Source organism: Phyllobates terribilis, unplaced genomic scaffold, assembly GCF_046119375.1.
Source record: "Phyllobates terribilis strain yellow unplaced genomic scaffold, ASM4611937v1 Scaffold_5__5_contigs__length_657084704, whole genome shotgun sequence".
In the NCBI taxonomy this organism is placed as follows: Eukaryota; Metazoa; Chordata; class Amphibia; order Anura; family Dendrobatidae; genus Phyllobates; species Phyllobates terribilis.
Genome location: NW_027362765.1, coordinates 472,952,996 through 472,971,530, shown reverse-complemented (window position 1 = coordinate 472,971,530; position 18,535 = coordinate 472,952,996). Strand labels below are relative to the sequence as shown.

General features: G+C 42.5%; 1 protein-coding gene across 1 annotated transcript in view; it reads right to left on the bottom strand.

Moving 5' to 3' along the window:
- Positions 1 to 211: 211 nt before the first annotated feature.
- The window catches only part of IPMK (inositol polyphosphate multikinase), a 42,513-nt gene continuing 24,189 nt past the window's right edge, over positions 212 to 18,535 (bottom strand). Inside the window, exons 4-6 of the mRNA XM_073685486.1 lie at positions 17,976 to 18,148; positions 5,056 to 5,137; positions 212 to 3,638 (exon numbers count right to left, since the gene is read on the bottom strand). Of these exons, the coding sequence (XP_073541587.1) occupies positions 3,028 to 3,638; positions 5,056 to 5,137; positions 17,976 to 18,148 (866 nt within the window). The 3' untranslated portion in view covers positions 212 to 3,027. The remainder of the gene's footprint in view (positions 3,639 to 5,055; positions 5,138 to 17,975; positions 18,149 to 18,535) is intronic.

Below are 18,535 nucleotides of genomic sequence, written 5' to 3'. Positions count from 1 at the left end.
GCGCATGCATGGGCGCCATTGTGCAAGAGGAAAAATAAGTTTGCCTGTAGCAATATGGCCCCCGCTTGCCAAGATGCTACTGCGCATGCGCGGTGCCATATTGCTGCACCCACACTTTTTCCAAAAGCAAAATGGCGTGCGCAGTAGCATCTCTCGGCAACCGAAAGATGCTACTGCGCATGCACGGGTGGCCATTTTGGGATATGTAAATTTCACATGGGCAGAGAAATTACACAGTCATTATTTACAATAGTAGGCAGGTCACTGACCTGTCAGAAGCCAGAGATAGGAATACATGAATACAGAAGCAGAGCACCAGAGCGCGAGCATATCAATAAAGCAGAACTGAAACTAAAGATTGTTTATGAACCACTGAACGGATTTCATCAAAAGGTATCATTTTACTCAGTGTAACGGCACCCACCTGACAGTGTATGTGGTTTACTAAGCATAGCCCTGCTGACAGGTGCGCTTTAAAGAAAAATAAATAAATCTACCTGGCGGCAATTGTGCAGCCCGGATCGGATTCATGCTGCCCGTGGTTTAGGCACATGAAGCAGGTGGTAGATTCCTTTTAGGCTATGTGCCCACGTTGCGGAAATGAAGCAGAAAACTTCTGCTTCATTTCCGCATGTCCTCTCCCGGAAAAACGCATGCGGAATTCCGCAAGCGTTTATCGCGCGTTTTCGACATGCTGAATTACCTTGCGTTTTTTCATGCATTAAATAAGGCAATTCCGCATGTGGAAACGCAAAATTAATTAACATGCTGCGGATTTTTGAACGCAGCATAAACGCTGCGGAAAAATCCGCAGCATGGGCATAGAACTTGCGGATTCTCATTGGGGACCATGGGGTGCGGATTACCAAGCGTTTTACAAGCGTTTCCGCTGCGGAAATTCCGCATCAAAAACGCTCGTAATCCGCAACGTGGGCACGCAGCCTTATAGACTTAAACTTTTGGATATCTAGTCCTTAAAAGGAGACAAAGCAGCAGCTATGGAGCCCATTCCCAGAGAGAGACGGAGAGGGCACTGCTTCAGTGGACCCCCCCTTCATTTTAATGGGTTTGGAGGGTTCATATGCAATGAATCCCCTCCTCCACAGTCATAGCAAATTAACAATATAAATCAGGCTGAGGAACATGGAAAGGAGATTGGAATATATTTATTTCCCTCCCCCAATTAGGTGCATAGTGGTGTCAAACAGCACTAATGTAAAGATGTATTTTACTCCTTGCATTGTACACCCCATCCACGACCATATTGTACCATTTAAAAGGGATCCCAAAATGCTATACGTGCTTTACTGACAGCTTCCAGTTATTTCATCCTATACTGGAGATCTGCAGAAATAAAATGGTTACAGCATATTCTATATGGTAATCGTCCATCCTGCCGCAGAGGACCTAGAGCCTCCGGTCACACATGAGGCATGGACGATGTCAATGAAGTGACCAGTTCAGCAGAATCTACTCATCTCAAAGACTGAGCAGTGCAATAATGCAGAAAGTAAGAGGGAAAAAAATAAAATACATTTCACAATAAGACATAGCAGGTAAATACATCTAAAATCAATCAGAATAGGAAATTTGGGAGTCCCTTCCAATTTTATGCTGCTGCTGCTAAGGTGCACATCAAAAACGAACAAAAGGAAACCAGCAGGCAAAAATCAGATCTAAGATTTGCAAAGGGAAAAAATATATATATCTCACAGAGCAATTGTAGAATTTTCTGGCGCAGCAATAAAAAGTAAGGGTTCATTTCCTTCGAGAGGTAGAAATCTTCTCTTGTAACCAAGCAGCACATGATCGGTCTAGTAATAGGAATGACACTGGTCAACATTCAGATTGAATATTTCATGGATTTAGAAGAAAATCTTTCGTCTTCATTGCAGATATTCAGAGAATAAGACTAAATTGGAATATGGGGCAGCGCAGTCGAAAGCTTCCTGGGCATCATGTTGATGCAGGAGAAGAGGCCATGCATCCCCTTCTACAGATTTCAGGGACTACCGTAATTGGTGGAAGAGGCCAATGGATAGTGGGATACACCACATCAACTCAAGAGTTATGCCTTCTTCAATTCCTACTTTCATACACAGAAGCTGCTACTCCATCACCTCAAAGTTTCCTTTCACCATCTCTCCGAATCCTACTACATTTACGCCCCTATAATTAGTATCCGCTTGGCCACTGATCACCAACACGCTATGGACGCTTATAGTTAGGACGATTTACCATCCAAAGCATCGACACCTTCTCCATTGAAGCTATTAGCCGTGTTTCTAAACTAGTATCAATTATGACACGAGTTCACAAGGGCACTCAGGCTAAATTAGCAATATTGTTTCTTCTCGTAGACATCTAATAATTTACTATTTACATATTATATCCATCTACCATAGGCATTTCCAGTTTTAATTTTTTGTAAACCGTTAAATAGGGGTAAAACATACATGGATAAATGGCTCAGTATCAAGACAGATGTATTTTAGTTAAAGTATTCTATTTTTCTATCCATGTAGAATATTTCTCGCCAAGGCCAGAAGAACACTCTAGTGACCTCTGTAGGAAGGCATGGTTTCCTTAACATGGGAACTGCCCATATACAATATATCGTCTTGGAAGAATGGTCCCAATTTTAAACTAGAACCTATCCAAAAGGCAGCAGTTTCCGCCATAGCACCAACACCTACTCTTCCAATCATCATTAACCAATCACTTTGAGAAGAACATTATCCAGTTTGCTCACCTTCCATGAGAAGAACGTTATCCAGTTTGCTCACCCCCCATAATTTCTCTAATGCCTACATATCACTTCAATTTTCCTGAGTAAATATTATTGAAAAAAAAAAAAAAAGGGTATACCCCTTCCACCGAGATGAAAAAAAAAAAAAAAAACAAAAGAAAGAAGAATCACGATAAAAAGGTAAAGAAAAAAAAGGTTACCACAATTACAAGTGCAAATATTCTTGAAACAATGTTCTTGATTATCTGGTCATTGGTTCCCAATAAGAAATACAAAATCTATTCAGTTAAAATACTCTGCAAGACGGCGATTAAGTTCTTCAATCCATAGATATACCCAATGTCTTGACTGTCGCTAGGAAAGACATGAGCAAAATCAATCATCCTCACGTCGACTTGTGCGCTATCCCTAGAGTCCGCAGAAACCTGGCAAAGTACACTTTCCAGTTTAGTGAGAAGGTTTCCATTTAGATGCTCCTGTGGAACATTATTTAGATTTTTTGGGGTTGTGTCTTCACCTTCCATAAAGGCTTCACTGTGCAGCCTTTTAGGACACGTCTTTTTGTGCACTGCATAGATTTTACAGCGCTTCTTCTCTGCCAGCTCCTCGTTTTTCCCATTCTCCATAGAACTCATTATGCTGAGGTTATTATTACACTCCGTCACCTCGTCCTCTGTGAGCCGTTCCGTGGTATCGACCTTCTCGTGGACTTTTCCATCTACTGCCGACTGTGGGCAAGAACCGTCGTACACAAAAAGCAAGGAGCTTGCATAAAAGTGGAGCGTGTCCTGGTCCTCAAACCACTGCAGAATGTGCTGCACCTTTTGGAGGCAGGCAGACACCGCATCTTTTCTCAGATAACAGCCATTGTGGAAGAATTTGGATAGACCTGCATAAAAGAATAAATAGTAAGACTACTTTCTTATTCGCATGCCCAACCAGCCTAGGTCATCAATATCCAGATTGGTGGGGGAGTGACCCCCAGCAACCCCTGCCAATCATCTAATGCCATAAGGATCTGCCTCTATTGATCAGAATGGATAGAAGTTGATCTGCAGTACCCCGCTGTGACCACTATGCAGTTGCCAGAGCTGTGCATATCCACAACTGAGAACATCTGGCTGCCGCCAGCATCGGAAAAACAGCTGATTGGCGGGATGCTGGGTGTCGAACCCCATTGATCAGATATTGAGGACATATCCTACAGATTAGCCATTAAAAAAAGTTCCGGACAAGCCTTTTAATGGCCTCTTCCTTGCTCCAGTTCTTCTCTGCAGTAACCAATGCATTGATAGCCAGACATGTCTGAGTGTCAGTTGCTGCAGCTCAGCCCACTGTCATGTACTGCAGATAAGGACTATCGCTGTCCTTCCATTGTGCCCGTCGGTGGAAGATACAGGGATCGGGGCCTTACTCTTCAAAGGTCTCAAGTATTTAAGAACAGGGCGCCATCACTGTCAATTTCAGTGTCAACCAAGTGCTAATGGATATGTAGTAGAAAGTAGCAATGTTCAGTGGCTACAGCTTTGCTGCATTGTCTAACAGTAGCGACAACTCTGCATCATTACAGCTGCCTCCCTCCCCATTGCTTGTTTAGCCTGCCTTCAAAAACTGAACCAAGAAATCAGCAAACGGTCAATATTAAAAAGCAACAGGTATTCTTCCCATATGATCTGCGATCAGCATATGGTAGATGGGAAGATGCAAAGATCGCACCATAGAATGGTCTAGAATTGGATTCACTATGCTTCCATAATAAACTAATTCATGCCAGGGCTTTAATGAGAGAAGAGTTGAAGTACCTAGGAACAGCCACTGCACAGCTTTCTTGATCCAGACAGTGTTTTCTGCAGCCTGATCATGGCGGTGCTGCGTATCAGTTCATTAATATCAGATCGGTGGTGGTCTATGCTAAGGATAGGTGACCAAACTCTCAGTTCTAGAAAATCCCCTTTAAATGTGGAAGCCAGAGACACAGCCAGCAGTTGGGTGGTAATCAAGTGCTAAGGCCGTAGTGGCAGACATCTGCAGCTGGTCACTCGATGAAGCAGAGTAATGTGGATCAATGTGCTGCAGAAATGACAAAAGTTGTCCTTCATTGAGAGTAATACTGAATAGTTCCTCAAGAGTATAAAAAAAGCCTAGCGAGGAATAATGAGAAGTGTGTAAATTCCTGGGCGCCACTTGAAGATCCCTAATGGATGGAAATAAAGAGTCTGCACAATGTTCAGCTTCCAGGTCCATTCAATGTGGCTTTCACATCCGAGCTGTCCACTGTGAACTTATACAATCTGCAAGTTACTCACCCTGTTTTATTGTGTCTTTTGTCAGGCTCCGTCCATAATGCTGGTTTTGAGTCTCAAAGCTGTCAGAATCCATGTGATAAATCTATTATAAGTATTACAGAACAAGGAGAAAAAAAACAGCATAGGTTAGGACATCAGCACTCAACCGCCGTGTGAAAGGCAGAGAAAAATGTTCTGTACTCCATGCTCTCCAGAATAACAAGGACACAAATTTGTTCTAGGAACATAGGAGGACCAGTGATACATTTGGAATATTATTTAAAAAGCCTAAAAGATGAACCTGGTGTTTGGGCCAAAGCAAAACAAAAAAAAATGCTAAAATGTCATTCAAGAAAAAAATATGCAGACCAGCAGTACAGGACACAGAAAACATGTGTGGGGCAACACTGCCACCTACTGTACAAATATATAACACACTTATGTTCTGGATACCAAGTATAACTGTAAAAAAGAAAGATGGATTCTGGCACTTAGGTAATAACGTTTTTGTTTTTTTAATCCCATTAGCAATCACGTAGATGTCACCAGGCAGAATAATGTAGAGACAGAGACCCTGATTCCAGTGATGTCTTATTCACTGGGCTGCCTGCTATAGTTTTCATCAACTCCTGCTGATAAAATCGTGATTTGATCACTAGTGGACTAGTAAATCAGCAGCCATGTTGTACTCCATATTCATGAGCTGTGTATAACCCAGCCCCCACCACTGATTCTGCCTATGCACAAAGCTGCCAATCAGTGGTGTGGGCGAGTAAAGGTCTCAACGAACTGGTAGATCTGCAGCAGATTAAACAATGCTCTTATCAAACCTGCAGCAAGCAGCCCCGTAAGTGATAAATCACTGAAATCAGGGTCTTTGCCCCTCAGATGAGGCTGCAAAAAAAAATCTGGTGACTGATTCTCTTTAAATCACTTTGCAACAGACTCTGCATTTCGGATCCAATGGGCAAATGGCAGTAGCCACTGTACGCAAGGTCTTGGATGCACTATTCATGCATTTCCTTGCCATTAATGACAGAGTTTGGGCCACTTTTGGCTAGGTTTCCAGAAGTCCTCATCACGCCAGCATTTAATAAGGGCACTGTATGGAACCACTTACAGCAGCATTTTTTGAAGGATACCTGTCAGTAGGCTTTGGCTGTGTAATCTGAGAGCAGTACGGTGTAGGGGCAAAGACCCTGATTCCAGTGATGTGTCACTTGCATTATACAGTTGCCAAAGACAAAAAAGTCCAACCCTCCCTCCAAGATGTGTCTACTAAACTTGTAATGTGTGCATCCCACCACAATGAAAATTTTAGCCCCAGATTCATTAACACTGGCGTTTTGTGCTCCAGGTCTTAATGAGGGGGGGGGGGGGTTGCGGGTGCAGGAAAAAGATGCGCTAAATTCATTTAGAGGCGCACACCACTTAATGAATTTGATGCATCTCATCAGGGGCGTGCGCCTCAGGGGCTGGAGAAACATTTCTGGTGTAAAAAGGTCATCACTGTTGATGAATTTGACAGGCGGACATAGTCGCGACTATTTTGGCAGAGTTACCCAAAACTGGTGACTGAAAAACACCAAGTCGCTTAATGCCAAGTCACATACCCTTCTCAGCTCGAACGGTACCGGCACCTACGATTCTGGTCTACTGTCAGTTGAGGCTCAAGTCTTGGAAGCTGTGATTCTCCAGACTGAAGACAGTCTTGACAGGGGCCATTTAGTTCATATTCTTGGGGAACTTCATTAAGCAAAACTCAAATTTTAATAGTCTGCGCTCCAAAAAGCAGACAAGCAGGGCCCAGGTGGTACTGGCACATCACCGACCACATGTACAATGTGGCATAATGGATGCTTCATGACAGCTTTTCCTTTAAAAATGGAATCTGTCAGCAGGTATTTACTATTTAATCCAAAAGAAGCACAATATAGTGCACAAGAGCCTGATTCCAGGGATGTGTCAATTAGGATTTTTGATGCAGTTTCAATGCAAATCAGTGTTTAATCAGCAGGAGATTAACACTACATCTCATGTGCAGGCCAGTCCAGCTAATCTGTGTGACCCCGCCCCCACCACTGATTGCAGCTTGCTGACTATGCACAGCGCTTACAGGAAGTTGCCAGCCAGAGGTATGGCGGTGGTTATACACAGCTCAAAAATCTTAAAGGGAATCTGTCACCCCCTGGGACTTATCAGACCTCTAATATGGGCATATGTCACGCAAGGTGTGGGAAAGACTTAGTGCAACAAAGGGAAGAGGGAAAGGGGGCCCAGACACTAGGGAAAGGGGGGAGTGGAGACCTCCTAGGCTGATCTAATATCACCCTGTCTCCACTAACGTCGCCATATTAGCTCTTCATCAATCACCGCACGCGAACCTCGCCCTGTCTTTCCCAGACTTTGGGCCCTGGCTAGGGAAGGGAGAAGGATGAGCGCTAGTCGATCCCCACTGACCACTAAAAGACAACAGTGGGAACAAACAAGGGAAGATAGCTTAGCTTTTAGTCGACTTCAGAAAGATGAACACCTGTCCTCATAGCTCCAGAGAGGAAGAAGTACTGCACTTGCTCCGAGCCTTCACAAGGGGTAATGTGAGTATCGCTGGCACCTCCCACTAGCAGACAGCAGGTATTTATACACACAGGCCAGGGTGTTAATTAGCAAGAGGAAGGTAGCCGCTGGGTCCTAGAGAGACAGCTTCTAAGAAGGTGTTTGTAATGCCAAACAAAGATCTCCTGCAACCAACTGCAGGGCGACTGTCACTTCTGACGCACCCGTGACAGCATACAGGTGATAGATTTACATTTCTACCTGTATGCTTCACATTAGAGGTCTGGTTGCTTTGGAATGGCTTTTTATTCTGTCCATTTTCTCATTCTTGAAAGACATTTCAAAGCATCCAAACCTCTAATATGAAGCATACAGGTACAGTGCCTACAAGTAGTATTCAACCCCCTGCAGATTTAGCTGGTTGACACATGCAGAATTAACTTGGCATTGTGACATTTGTACTGTAGATCAGCCTGGAAGTGGGAAATGCACTGCAGCAAATATTGTTTTTTTGTTTTTTTTAAAACGTTAAAAGTTAATTCAGAGTGTCATTTATTATTCAACCCCTCAAACCACAAGAATTCTGTTTGGTCCCCCTAAAGTATTAAGAAGCAGTTCAGGCACCAAGAATAATGAGCTTCACATGTGTGGATTAAAGATCTCTTTTGCCAGCCATTTCTGACTATTTAAGACCCTCCCCAAACTTGTGAACAGCACTCAGACATGGTCAACATGGGAAAGACAAAGGAGCATTCCAAGGCCATCAGAGACAAGATCGTGGAGGGTCACAAGGCTGGCAAGGGGTACAAAACCCTTTCCAAGGAGTTGGGCCTACCTGTCTCCACTGTTGGGAGCATCATCCGTAAGTGGAAGGCTTATGGAACTACTGTTAGCCTTCCACGGCCTGGACAGCCTTTGAAAATGTCCTCCCATGCCGAGGCCAGGCTTGTCCGAAGAGTCAAGGCTAACCCAAGGACAACAAGGAAGGAGCTCCGGGAAGATCTCATGGCAGTGGGGACATTGGTTTCAGTCAATACCATAAGTAACGTACTCCACCGCAATGGTCTCCGTTCCAGACGAGCCCGTAAGGTACCTTTACTTTCAAAGCGTCATGTCAAGGCTCGTCTACAGTTTGCTCATGATCACTTGGAGGACTCTGAGACAGACTGGTTCAAGGTTCTATGGTCTGATGAGACCAAGATCGAGATCTTTGGTGCCAACCACACACACGTGACGTTTGGAGACTGGATGGCACTGCATACGACCCCAAGAATAATACCATCCCTACAGTCAAGCATGGTGGTGGCAGCATCATGCTGTGGGGCTGTTTCTCTGCCAAGGGGCCTGGCCATCTGGTCCGCATCCATGGGAAGATGGATAGCACGGCCTACCTGGAGATTTTGGCCAAGAACCTCCGCTCCTCCATCAAGGATCTTAAGATGGGTCGCAATTTCATCTTCCAACAAGACAACGACCCAAAGCACACAGCCAAGAAAACCAAGGCCTGGTTCAAGAGGGAAAAAGTCAAGGTGTTGGAGTGGCCTAGTCAGTCTCCTGACCTTAACCCAATTGAAAACTTGTGGAAGGAGCTCAAGAATAAAGTCCACATGAGACACCCAAAGAACCTAGATAACTTGGAGAAGATCTGCATGGAGGAGTGGGCCAAGATAACTCCACAGACCTGTGCCGGCCTGATCAGGTCTTATAAAAGACGATTATTAGCTGTAATTGCAAACAAGGGTTATTCCACAAAATATTAAACATAGGGGTTGAATAATAATTGACCCACACTTTTATGTTTAAAAATTAATAAAATTCAACTGAGCAACATAACTTTTTGGTTTGTAAGATTTATGCTTCTGTTCATAAAACCTACTCTCGTTTGCAGTTTGAAGGCTCTAACTTATTTGCATCTTATCAAACCAGCTAAATCTGCAGGGGGTTGAATACTACTTGTAGGCACTGTATGTATAGATTACATTTCTATTACCTGTATGCCCATATTAGAGGTCTGACAAGTCCCAGGGGGTGACAGATTCCCCTTAACCCTGTTACATCTACATCAGACAAATAAGGATTCTATGAAAACTACACCAAGCAGCCCAGGAAATGATACTTCGCTAGAATCAGGGTCTGTGTCCCTACATAATGCCAATCTCAGATATAGCAAAAAACTGCTTAGATTCCCTTTAAGCCCCTAATGCACTCTTGGTATGGCAGAGTGCATGCATTTTCTATGTGGTGGTGAATCATCTGCACAGAGCAAAAGGTTCTTTTCCCCTACACTGACAATCTGTTGGAAGAAGAGTTGAGAGGTCACCTTACACAAGATAAACAGCTAGATTAAGGTGTATGAGCATCTTTATTTATAGAGATTGTTGCACCAGAGCCAGGGAAAGCTGGGTCACAATCTGCCACTATCAAGTGAAGAATTTCGATTGAAATAAATCACGAAAAACATTTCAAACTAAAATTCTGAGTCCGTCACGTCCAAGCTGTTAATCACATTCATAAGGCCTGTGTTTGATTAAAAGGCTGAGAAGGCTCCTAATGCCGTCATGTTCATCTAAGCTCATGCGTCCCCTGCGATCACAGAATACGCCTTCCCCCGTGATCAAACACTTGAGAGTCAGATATAATCTGTTTAATGTGACGCCTCCTTTCCAATTAAAAGTCGAGAGTCTCCAGCTACATAGTGCGCACTCGCCAGAAATCTCAAGAAAGACTGGAGATTCTGTCAATCAAGGGAGTAAAAGGGCTAAATTGTCTAATCTAATTATTCCAAGCCTCAATGCTTACATTAGGGGAAAGGCTAAATAATCTGTACACGGGCACACCTAGGCACCAGATCGGGCTCAGAATTTAATACAATCTTAGAATTATAAGTGAAGAAAACAAAGTTTAAAGATTGAGGTTTTCTTATATTTTTCAGGCTGCACCGCCAAGATGTACAGATTAGAAAGATATGCCAAAAAGAAAGACATTAGGCAGCAAGTGGCCATGTGCAGCATTCATCGTCCTGTTCTGTGACAGCCGCTTTAATGTCAGTAACATGCAAAGTACTATAATCTTTATGGATCACAATTCACTGACATCAAATATTATATATCCATTCAATAATATACAGCACATTAGCGCTAGATGACACTAGGAGCACGGTCAGCGGTCACACATGCATGTGGACTTTTCAGGGAAGCATTCCCATCTTCAGGACAAATGCTAATTAAAGGTTGGACCCGACGATCACAAGATCTCTGCAGAATAGAGTCTTGAATGGAGTGGAGGTGTGCAAGCTCAATCTCTGCTTCATTGTCTGAGACATCTAGAAATAGCCGGGTTGCTGTACTCCGCTTTATCGGATGGACCCATAGTCAATGAATATGGTTTCCATATACTGCCCATAAACACACAAGCCATGAGTCTTTTGACAAAAGAGTAAATACTGTCAGTTTACAGAGTAATTATATTAGGCAGCCATACGCCACAAAAAGTCTGCTAGAAAAAAACTTTAATAAGCGCCTCTTAAAGTACTTGTACAGATCGGTGCTTCCCCCCCTCACCTCTCTCTCCCCAAGTAGACAACCCCTGTAAACAAAACCATGATGAATGCAAGTCACCAGTACTAAGGGAACACACTACATACGGATTAAACCCCTTCCCAATCCCAGTTTCACCCATGTAAATGAATAAAATTTATACCCACCTCCGGTACCAGCGCTGTTAGAGTCTCTCCCGGGCATCATGTGACTTATACCACTCAAATCGATGCCAAAAGCGCTGGGTTCAGTCTCCCCACCTTCAGACAAGTCCTATACATCAGGAGAAGCGAGAACAGCAGCTCTCCCTTCCTCTGGAGGTATGGGATTTGTCCAAAGACGAGGAGAGTGAAGCCAGCACTTATTGGCCGCGGGGATCGCCGGGAGAGCCAGTGACATCACGAGGACGCCGCCAGCACCGGAGGAAGGTATTATACAAGAGGGAGACCGGGATGGAAAAGGGACTGTCCGAGTAGTGGAAAATCCTTTAAAAGTGGGAACAAAGCGTACGGCCCAATGAGGTTTTGATTGACACTATTCATTTTACCATATAAAGTACTAAGTAATGGAGAGGGGGAAAAAAAAAAAAAAAAACACACCTTAACATAATTTAAATTCTTAATTTTATTATGTTAAGGGTTTTTACATTTTAAAAATTGTCTATTTTTAACTGGGCAGAAGGGAGAATTTGAAGAAGAGTTATAAAAAAAAAGTGTATTATGCCCACTTTTCACTTTTTTTACTCCCTGTACGGGACTGGAACTTGCAATGGTTTAGTTGCTTCTACAATATACCAGAAATTTTTCAGTATAAAGTTCAGATACAGTCTTCAAAAGGCAGTGCGAGCAGGTACAAGGCCTTCAGCAGTTGCATTTGCAGGGAGGCAGATGGGCTCTTGGAATGGACACCGGAGAGGATTGCACAATTTAAGTGCCATTATCATTTCACTGCAGCTGTTAGCCCATTAAATGACAATCAGAGCTTATTTCGGTTGATGCTGTTTGAGGTGCATACTGTTCGGAGGCAGTCTACAACTGCCTTGTAGATATATTATATTATAATATAACCCCTTTACTACTATCTATGAGCCAAAAAAGCTAGCAGGCAAGTAGTTGCTATATACCTGCCTGTTCTGTCCGACGCTGGCTCAGAGCAGTCACTGAGTGGCTCCTGCCGATGATTCATCTGCTCCACATCAGAGCAGCTGTTCCTCTTCCTCTTCTGGGCTGCTCTGTCGACAGGGCATGACTGCCAGCGTCATGCTGATTGACAGTCGGTTCCCGCAGTTAGGCAATGGGGAGCCGGCTGTCACTCACCATGACATTAGCAGGTCACACCCAGTTACCAGAGCGGAGCAGAAAAGTAGCAGCTGCTCTGTCGAAGTGATGTCAGCAAAAGCTGCAGAATCGAAGGCATGAACAGTCTGACCTCTTGCCTGTTAGTTCTTAGGCCCATCGGAAAATAAAAATTAAAGGGGTTCTCCAGGACTATATAAAAGGTTCCCTATACACATTTGACCAACATTGGCCGCACTCGCTGATATCACCATGTTCGGCTCACATTCTAAGGCTACGTGCCCTTAAAAATAAAAAACTTGAACAATAGCGGCCCCTACTATGCCCCTGAATAATTAGGCCTCGCTGTCCTCCCTGCGCAAAAAAAAAAAAAAAAAAAAAAAACGACAACCACATTGTCCCTTTTCTGATACATGGCCTCCTCTCCTATAAAATATTGCCTCTCCTACATACTCTCTTATATACTATAACCACCATCCCTCTCCCATAAACTATGGCCACCACACAGTCATTTCTTATTAACAATAAGTGTCAAACCACCCCCCCTTAAGGACTGTGGCCTTTACACTGTCCCTCCTATACACTGTACCTAGGGTATGAACTCTCGCCTCCACACTGTCCCCATCTTCGATGCCCCTCCCCACACTGTACTCCCTCCATATCGTGCCTACACAATGTCCCTGCTTTTGTATACTGCCTCCCATACTGTGCCCTTAACTGAATCTTCAACTCCACTAATGAGCCCTTATCTTACTCTCCTTTGTTGCACTCCATCGCACACAGCATGCATCCCCATTTATGCTCCACACAGCCAGTACCCCCATAAACCCACCATATACAACCTGCACACCGATGTAACCCCCACATTCAGCCTGATGTTTTACAGGACCTGCCGTTGTCATGGCAGCCGGAGGTCACTTCACCGCCTCCGGATCTGCCATATATGGTGTCCTGATAGCTCAGTCTGCAGCTGAAGTCTAGCAGGAGACAGTGTAAATCTGTCAGCAGAGCTCTCATGCAATGCAATACATGTCTATTGCATTGCATGAGAACAGTGATTAGAAAAATAAAAATTAATGTCCCATACAGGGACTAAGTAAAAATGTAAAAAAAAAGTCTAAAAAAATAAATAAAATATTAAACCAATAAATCCGTATATTTATACAAAAACAAAAAAAGTACACATATTTGGTATCGCCGCGTCCGAAACAACCCGATCTATAAAACGGTCACACTAATTAACTCCTTCTGTGCACAACATAAAAATAAATAAACGGAGCAAAAAACTATGCTTTCATCATATCGCCAAACAAAAAGTGGGAAAAAAAATGCGATCAAGAAGCAAAATGGAAATAAAAATGGTACCGCTGAAAAAGTCTTGTTCCGCAAAAAAAAAGCCGCCATACAGCTCCATCAGCCGAAAAATAAAAAAAAAGTTACTAGTTCTCAGAATAAAGCGATGCAAAAAAAAAAAATATTTTTTCTATAAAATTGTTTTATTGTGTAAAAGCGCCAAAACATAAAATATACAGTAAGTGTAGTATCGCTGTAAATATACTGACCCGAAGAATAACGCTGCCTTATCACTTTTACGACATGCAGAATGGCATAAAAAAAAACTCTCAAAAAACAATTCCAGAATTGTTGGTTTTTGTTAATTTTACCTCCCAAAAAACGAAATAGAAAGCGATCAAAACATGTCAGGTACCCAAAAATGGTACCAATAAAAATGTCAACTCGTCCCGCAAAAAACAAGCCATCACATGACTGTCGGCTGAAATACGGAAAAAAATTATAGCTCTCAAAATATGGCGATGCAAAAACTAGATTTTGCAAAAAAAAACATATTTTAGTGTGTGACAGCTGTCAGTCATAAAACCCCGATATAAATCTGGTAACTCTGTAACCGCACCGACCCGAAGAATAAAGTAATCTCATCACTTATACCGCACGAGGAACGGTGTAAAAAATAAAAAAAAACAATTCACCACCTGCTACTGGTTTATTATGTCTCCCAAAGATCGCAGTAAGGCTCTGCCCACATTTATCCTGCGCTCTGCGCTGAGTGCTTACACCAGAGTTTCCGTGTAAATCTCTGAAATATGTGATTCAGCCGGAACCCATGACGAAAGATTCCCTGTAATGAGGCAGATATAGGCCACTGTGGATGCCATCTGGCCTGTGATCCCACGGTGTCAGTTTTTTTAGTGCGGTTGGCCACAGTTTTGTGCACTTCAGAAAAAAAGGACACCACTAAACAGAGGTCAGACGGAGTCCAGAGCAACTCTGCTGCCTCATTACAGTGAATGGATCCCACAGGGGTTTCATCTGAATTACATCACTTGGAAATTTAGATGGAAACCCCGATGTAAGTGCTCAGCCTAGAGCGCCGGATAAATGTTATGCAAAATGTTCCTAATAAAAGCTTCAACTTAGTACTCAAAAAAAGCTAGTCCCCACTCAGGTCCGTCATCTGTTAAAAATATTCCAAGTTACTGGTAGCAGAAAGGCTCCGGAAAAGCGAAATGGCCCTTGCCCCCCAAAAGAAATTCAGAAAATTTTGTGCTCCCAAATCCAAATGTCTATTCTACAATAATTTGTTCTCAAATTGTCAAATAGCACTCAGTCCCCCCCAGATCTCGCCGTATGGCTGAGCGGTATGATACAGCCACATATGGGGTATTGCCACTTTTAGAAGAAATTGTGTGACAATGTAAAATCTGAGGGTAAAACATTTTTTTTGTGGTAAAAATATAATTATGTTTTCTTCACTGCCCAATGGTATAAATTTAAAAATTAAAAAATACTCACTACTTCCCTAGATGAATTCATTGAGAGGTGTAGTTTACAAAATGAGGTCACTTGTGGGGGTTTCTGCTGTTTCGGCATGTCAGCGAGTGACATGGTGTCTGCAACCTATCCCACCCAACTGTACACCAAAACAGTGGTTTTCCCCCACATATGGGGTATCGGCGTACTCAGGAGAAATTGCACAACAAATTTCATGGTGCAATTTCTCCTGTTATCCTTATGATAATGCAAAATTAGGGGATGAAAAACATTTTTTGTGGGAAAAATGTGAAAATTTTATTTTTACGGCTCAATATTATAAACTTCTGTGAAGCACCTGGGGGTGCAAGGTGCTCACCACACATCTAGACAAGTTCCCTAAGGGGTCTAGTTTCCAAAATGGTGTCACTTGTGGGGGGTTTCCACTGTTTAGGCACATCAGGGGCTCCCCAAATGCGACATGGCATCCGCTAATTATTCAAATTTTACATTCAAAAAGTCTAATGGCGCTCTTTCCCTTCCGAACCCTGCAGTGCGCCCCAACAGTGGTTTTCCCTCACATATGGGGTATCAGCACGCTCATGAGAAATTGCACTACAAATTGTGTAGTCCATTTTTTCCTGTTACCCTTGTGAAAATAAAAAAATTGGGTCTAAAGTAACATTTTTGTGAAAAAAGTTAAATGTTCATTGTTTTTTCTTCCACATTCCAAAAATTCCCGTGAAACACCTGATGTGGTTTTGAGCACCTTGTGGGGTGCAGTTTTTAGAATGGTGTCACTTTTGGGTATTTTCTGTCATAAAGGCCCCTCAAAGTCACTTCAAATATGATGTGGTCCCTAAAAAAATGATTTTGTAGATTTTGTTGGAAAAATGAGAAATCGCTGGTCAACTTTTAACCCTTATAGCTTCCTAACAAAAAAAATTTTGGTTCCAAAATCATGCTGATATAAAGTACACATGTGGGAAATGTTATTTATTAACTATTTTGTGTGACAAATCTCTCTGATTTAAGGGCATGAAAATTCAAAGTTTGAAAATTGCAAAATTTGCCAAATTTCCAATTTTTTCACAAATAAACGCAAGTGATATCGAAGAAATTTTACCACTATCATGAAGTACAATAGGTCACGAAAAAACAATCTCAGAATCAGGGGGATCCGTTGAAGCGTTCCAGAGTAATTACCTCATAAAGTGACAGTGGTTAGAATTGAAAAAAATTGGCCCGGTCACGAAGGCAAAAACAGGCTCTGGAGCGAAGTGGATAGGGCTGCTTTCCCATTCCAGTGGAGTGCTGACAAACTCCTGACAAAACATCAAGCTCAATCGGCACCGGGACAAATTCCCATTTGGCCGACAGATTTCATTTTTACACATCATGGAATTAAAAACTGACTTCATCAGATAAACACAGCCCGGACAACATGTGATTCATCCAAAGGATCTTGTGAAATTTTCTGCAAAGAAAATTAGTTCCCCGCAGGCTTATTATGTTTGACTGCGTTCCAATACTCAAATCAGGATTTAGAACAGTAGGTGTAAAGGCTTTGTGCGAGGGATAATGCGTAATGAGCTCCATTAGTGGCGTTTAACCTAAATCACTGCCAGACAGGCAGAAACATGATTAGTTTATGCGTTTACCTCTTACTTTTTATTTTTCTCTAAACAGTAAAGTTCTCACTGATTCCTGCAGTTCCTTCTTCAATGCCTCTGAACCCTCTACCCCTAGACAAAAAGAAAATGACCTCTTAGCCAGTCACTAGCAAAAGATGGTCTACTGACCAGGAATGTGGGACTATCATTGCAGCTGGAAGTAGAGACCGGCAAGCGACTGGTCAGCATCAGTGCCGGAATGCCAGCAGAGGAGTAGGGCATCACTTCCCACTTTCAACGTTTGACTCCAGATCTAATCAAAAAAACGCAAAATAAATTGGATCTGCCATCTTAAAAGGGGAGATAAAAGGTGATGTCTCGTGCTGTTGACATCAGAAATAAGCAGTGCCGATGACATTATGACCTACGCTCAATCAGCAGGGATTGTTCTATTCCAAAGAACAGGACATGTGCGCAGTACCTGCCGAAGGTGTCCTCTTCTCAGCAGGTTGTGGTGGTTGTACCATTAAAATCGGCATTACTCACTCCAATGTGGACGTAAGAGGCTCTGGACAGTGCCAGGTAACTGTTTCCAAAATCCACTCCTCCCATCCACCCTTCCCCAAAACACAAATAAAAAATAAAACACTGAAAAAAGTTACAAAAGATACAACACTACATATGTAACGCATGTTACGTACTCTACAGTGGGTGCCTTTACTGTGCAAAATGCACCAGAGATCACATGGGCAACACATTTCGATATTGTATTCTTTGAACAATATGCATTCTAGACATTGAAAAAAATAAAAAAGTATAACAGTACATTCCATATCCATGTTCTGTTATACTCTGCAGTGATTACATCTTCAGCCTCAGAGTGTTCTTCATGGAGTTTAATGACCTGTACTGAGCGCCGTCGATGAACTCTGTATACAAGAGGCAAGAGGCCAGCTGTAGCGGGAAATAGGACAGGAGCCAACGAAGTCCACTGCTGGAATCTAACCACCCTTAACTCTTTCAGAACTGGAGGCTACATTGTGAACAGGAATGGATCCGGAAAGTGGAAAAGTTTGGTTCAGAAAATATTTATGGTCCAGTCTGGTTTAACAACAAGCATTGAGTGAAGTTTCACTCTCCCATAAAATATACCATATAAGAAACATTCTTACCCTCATGCCTAAAACCAAAAAGCCAATCTCTTCCATCAAAGGGTACTTGCTGATCTGCTGCTGGATCTTCTCAGCTGATGCGTGCGGATCATAACTCTTTTGGCCTATTTTTACATCCATGATACATGGTTTGTTAAATTTTCGGGTTACATCTTCCAGTTTTAAATAAAGATCTAAAACAAAGATACACATCTTTAATATGCTTACGCCCACTTTGCTTCTAAATGCAAAACTAAACTTTTGAATTATTATTATTAATATAAAATGTGTCAAACTTCTTTAGCCCTCATTGACGTCAACATTTATTGGGAACGCAAAAAATTGTCCGCGTGTCAGCTTTTACCATCAGTTTCATCAGTGATTTCCACATATGGATAAATTGCAATGAATTGGAGAAGCTGTGTAATATTAATCAGACAGCACATGAACTGCAGACTGATGCCATCTGAGTCCTGTCCATGATTTTCGTGAACCCATAGACTTGTATTGGTAATTGTCAGCCAAGATGTCAGGATAGGGAGAAAGCCACCATACCAAAGACATATGAGCAGCCCCAAAGA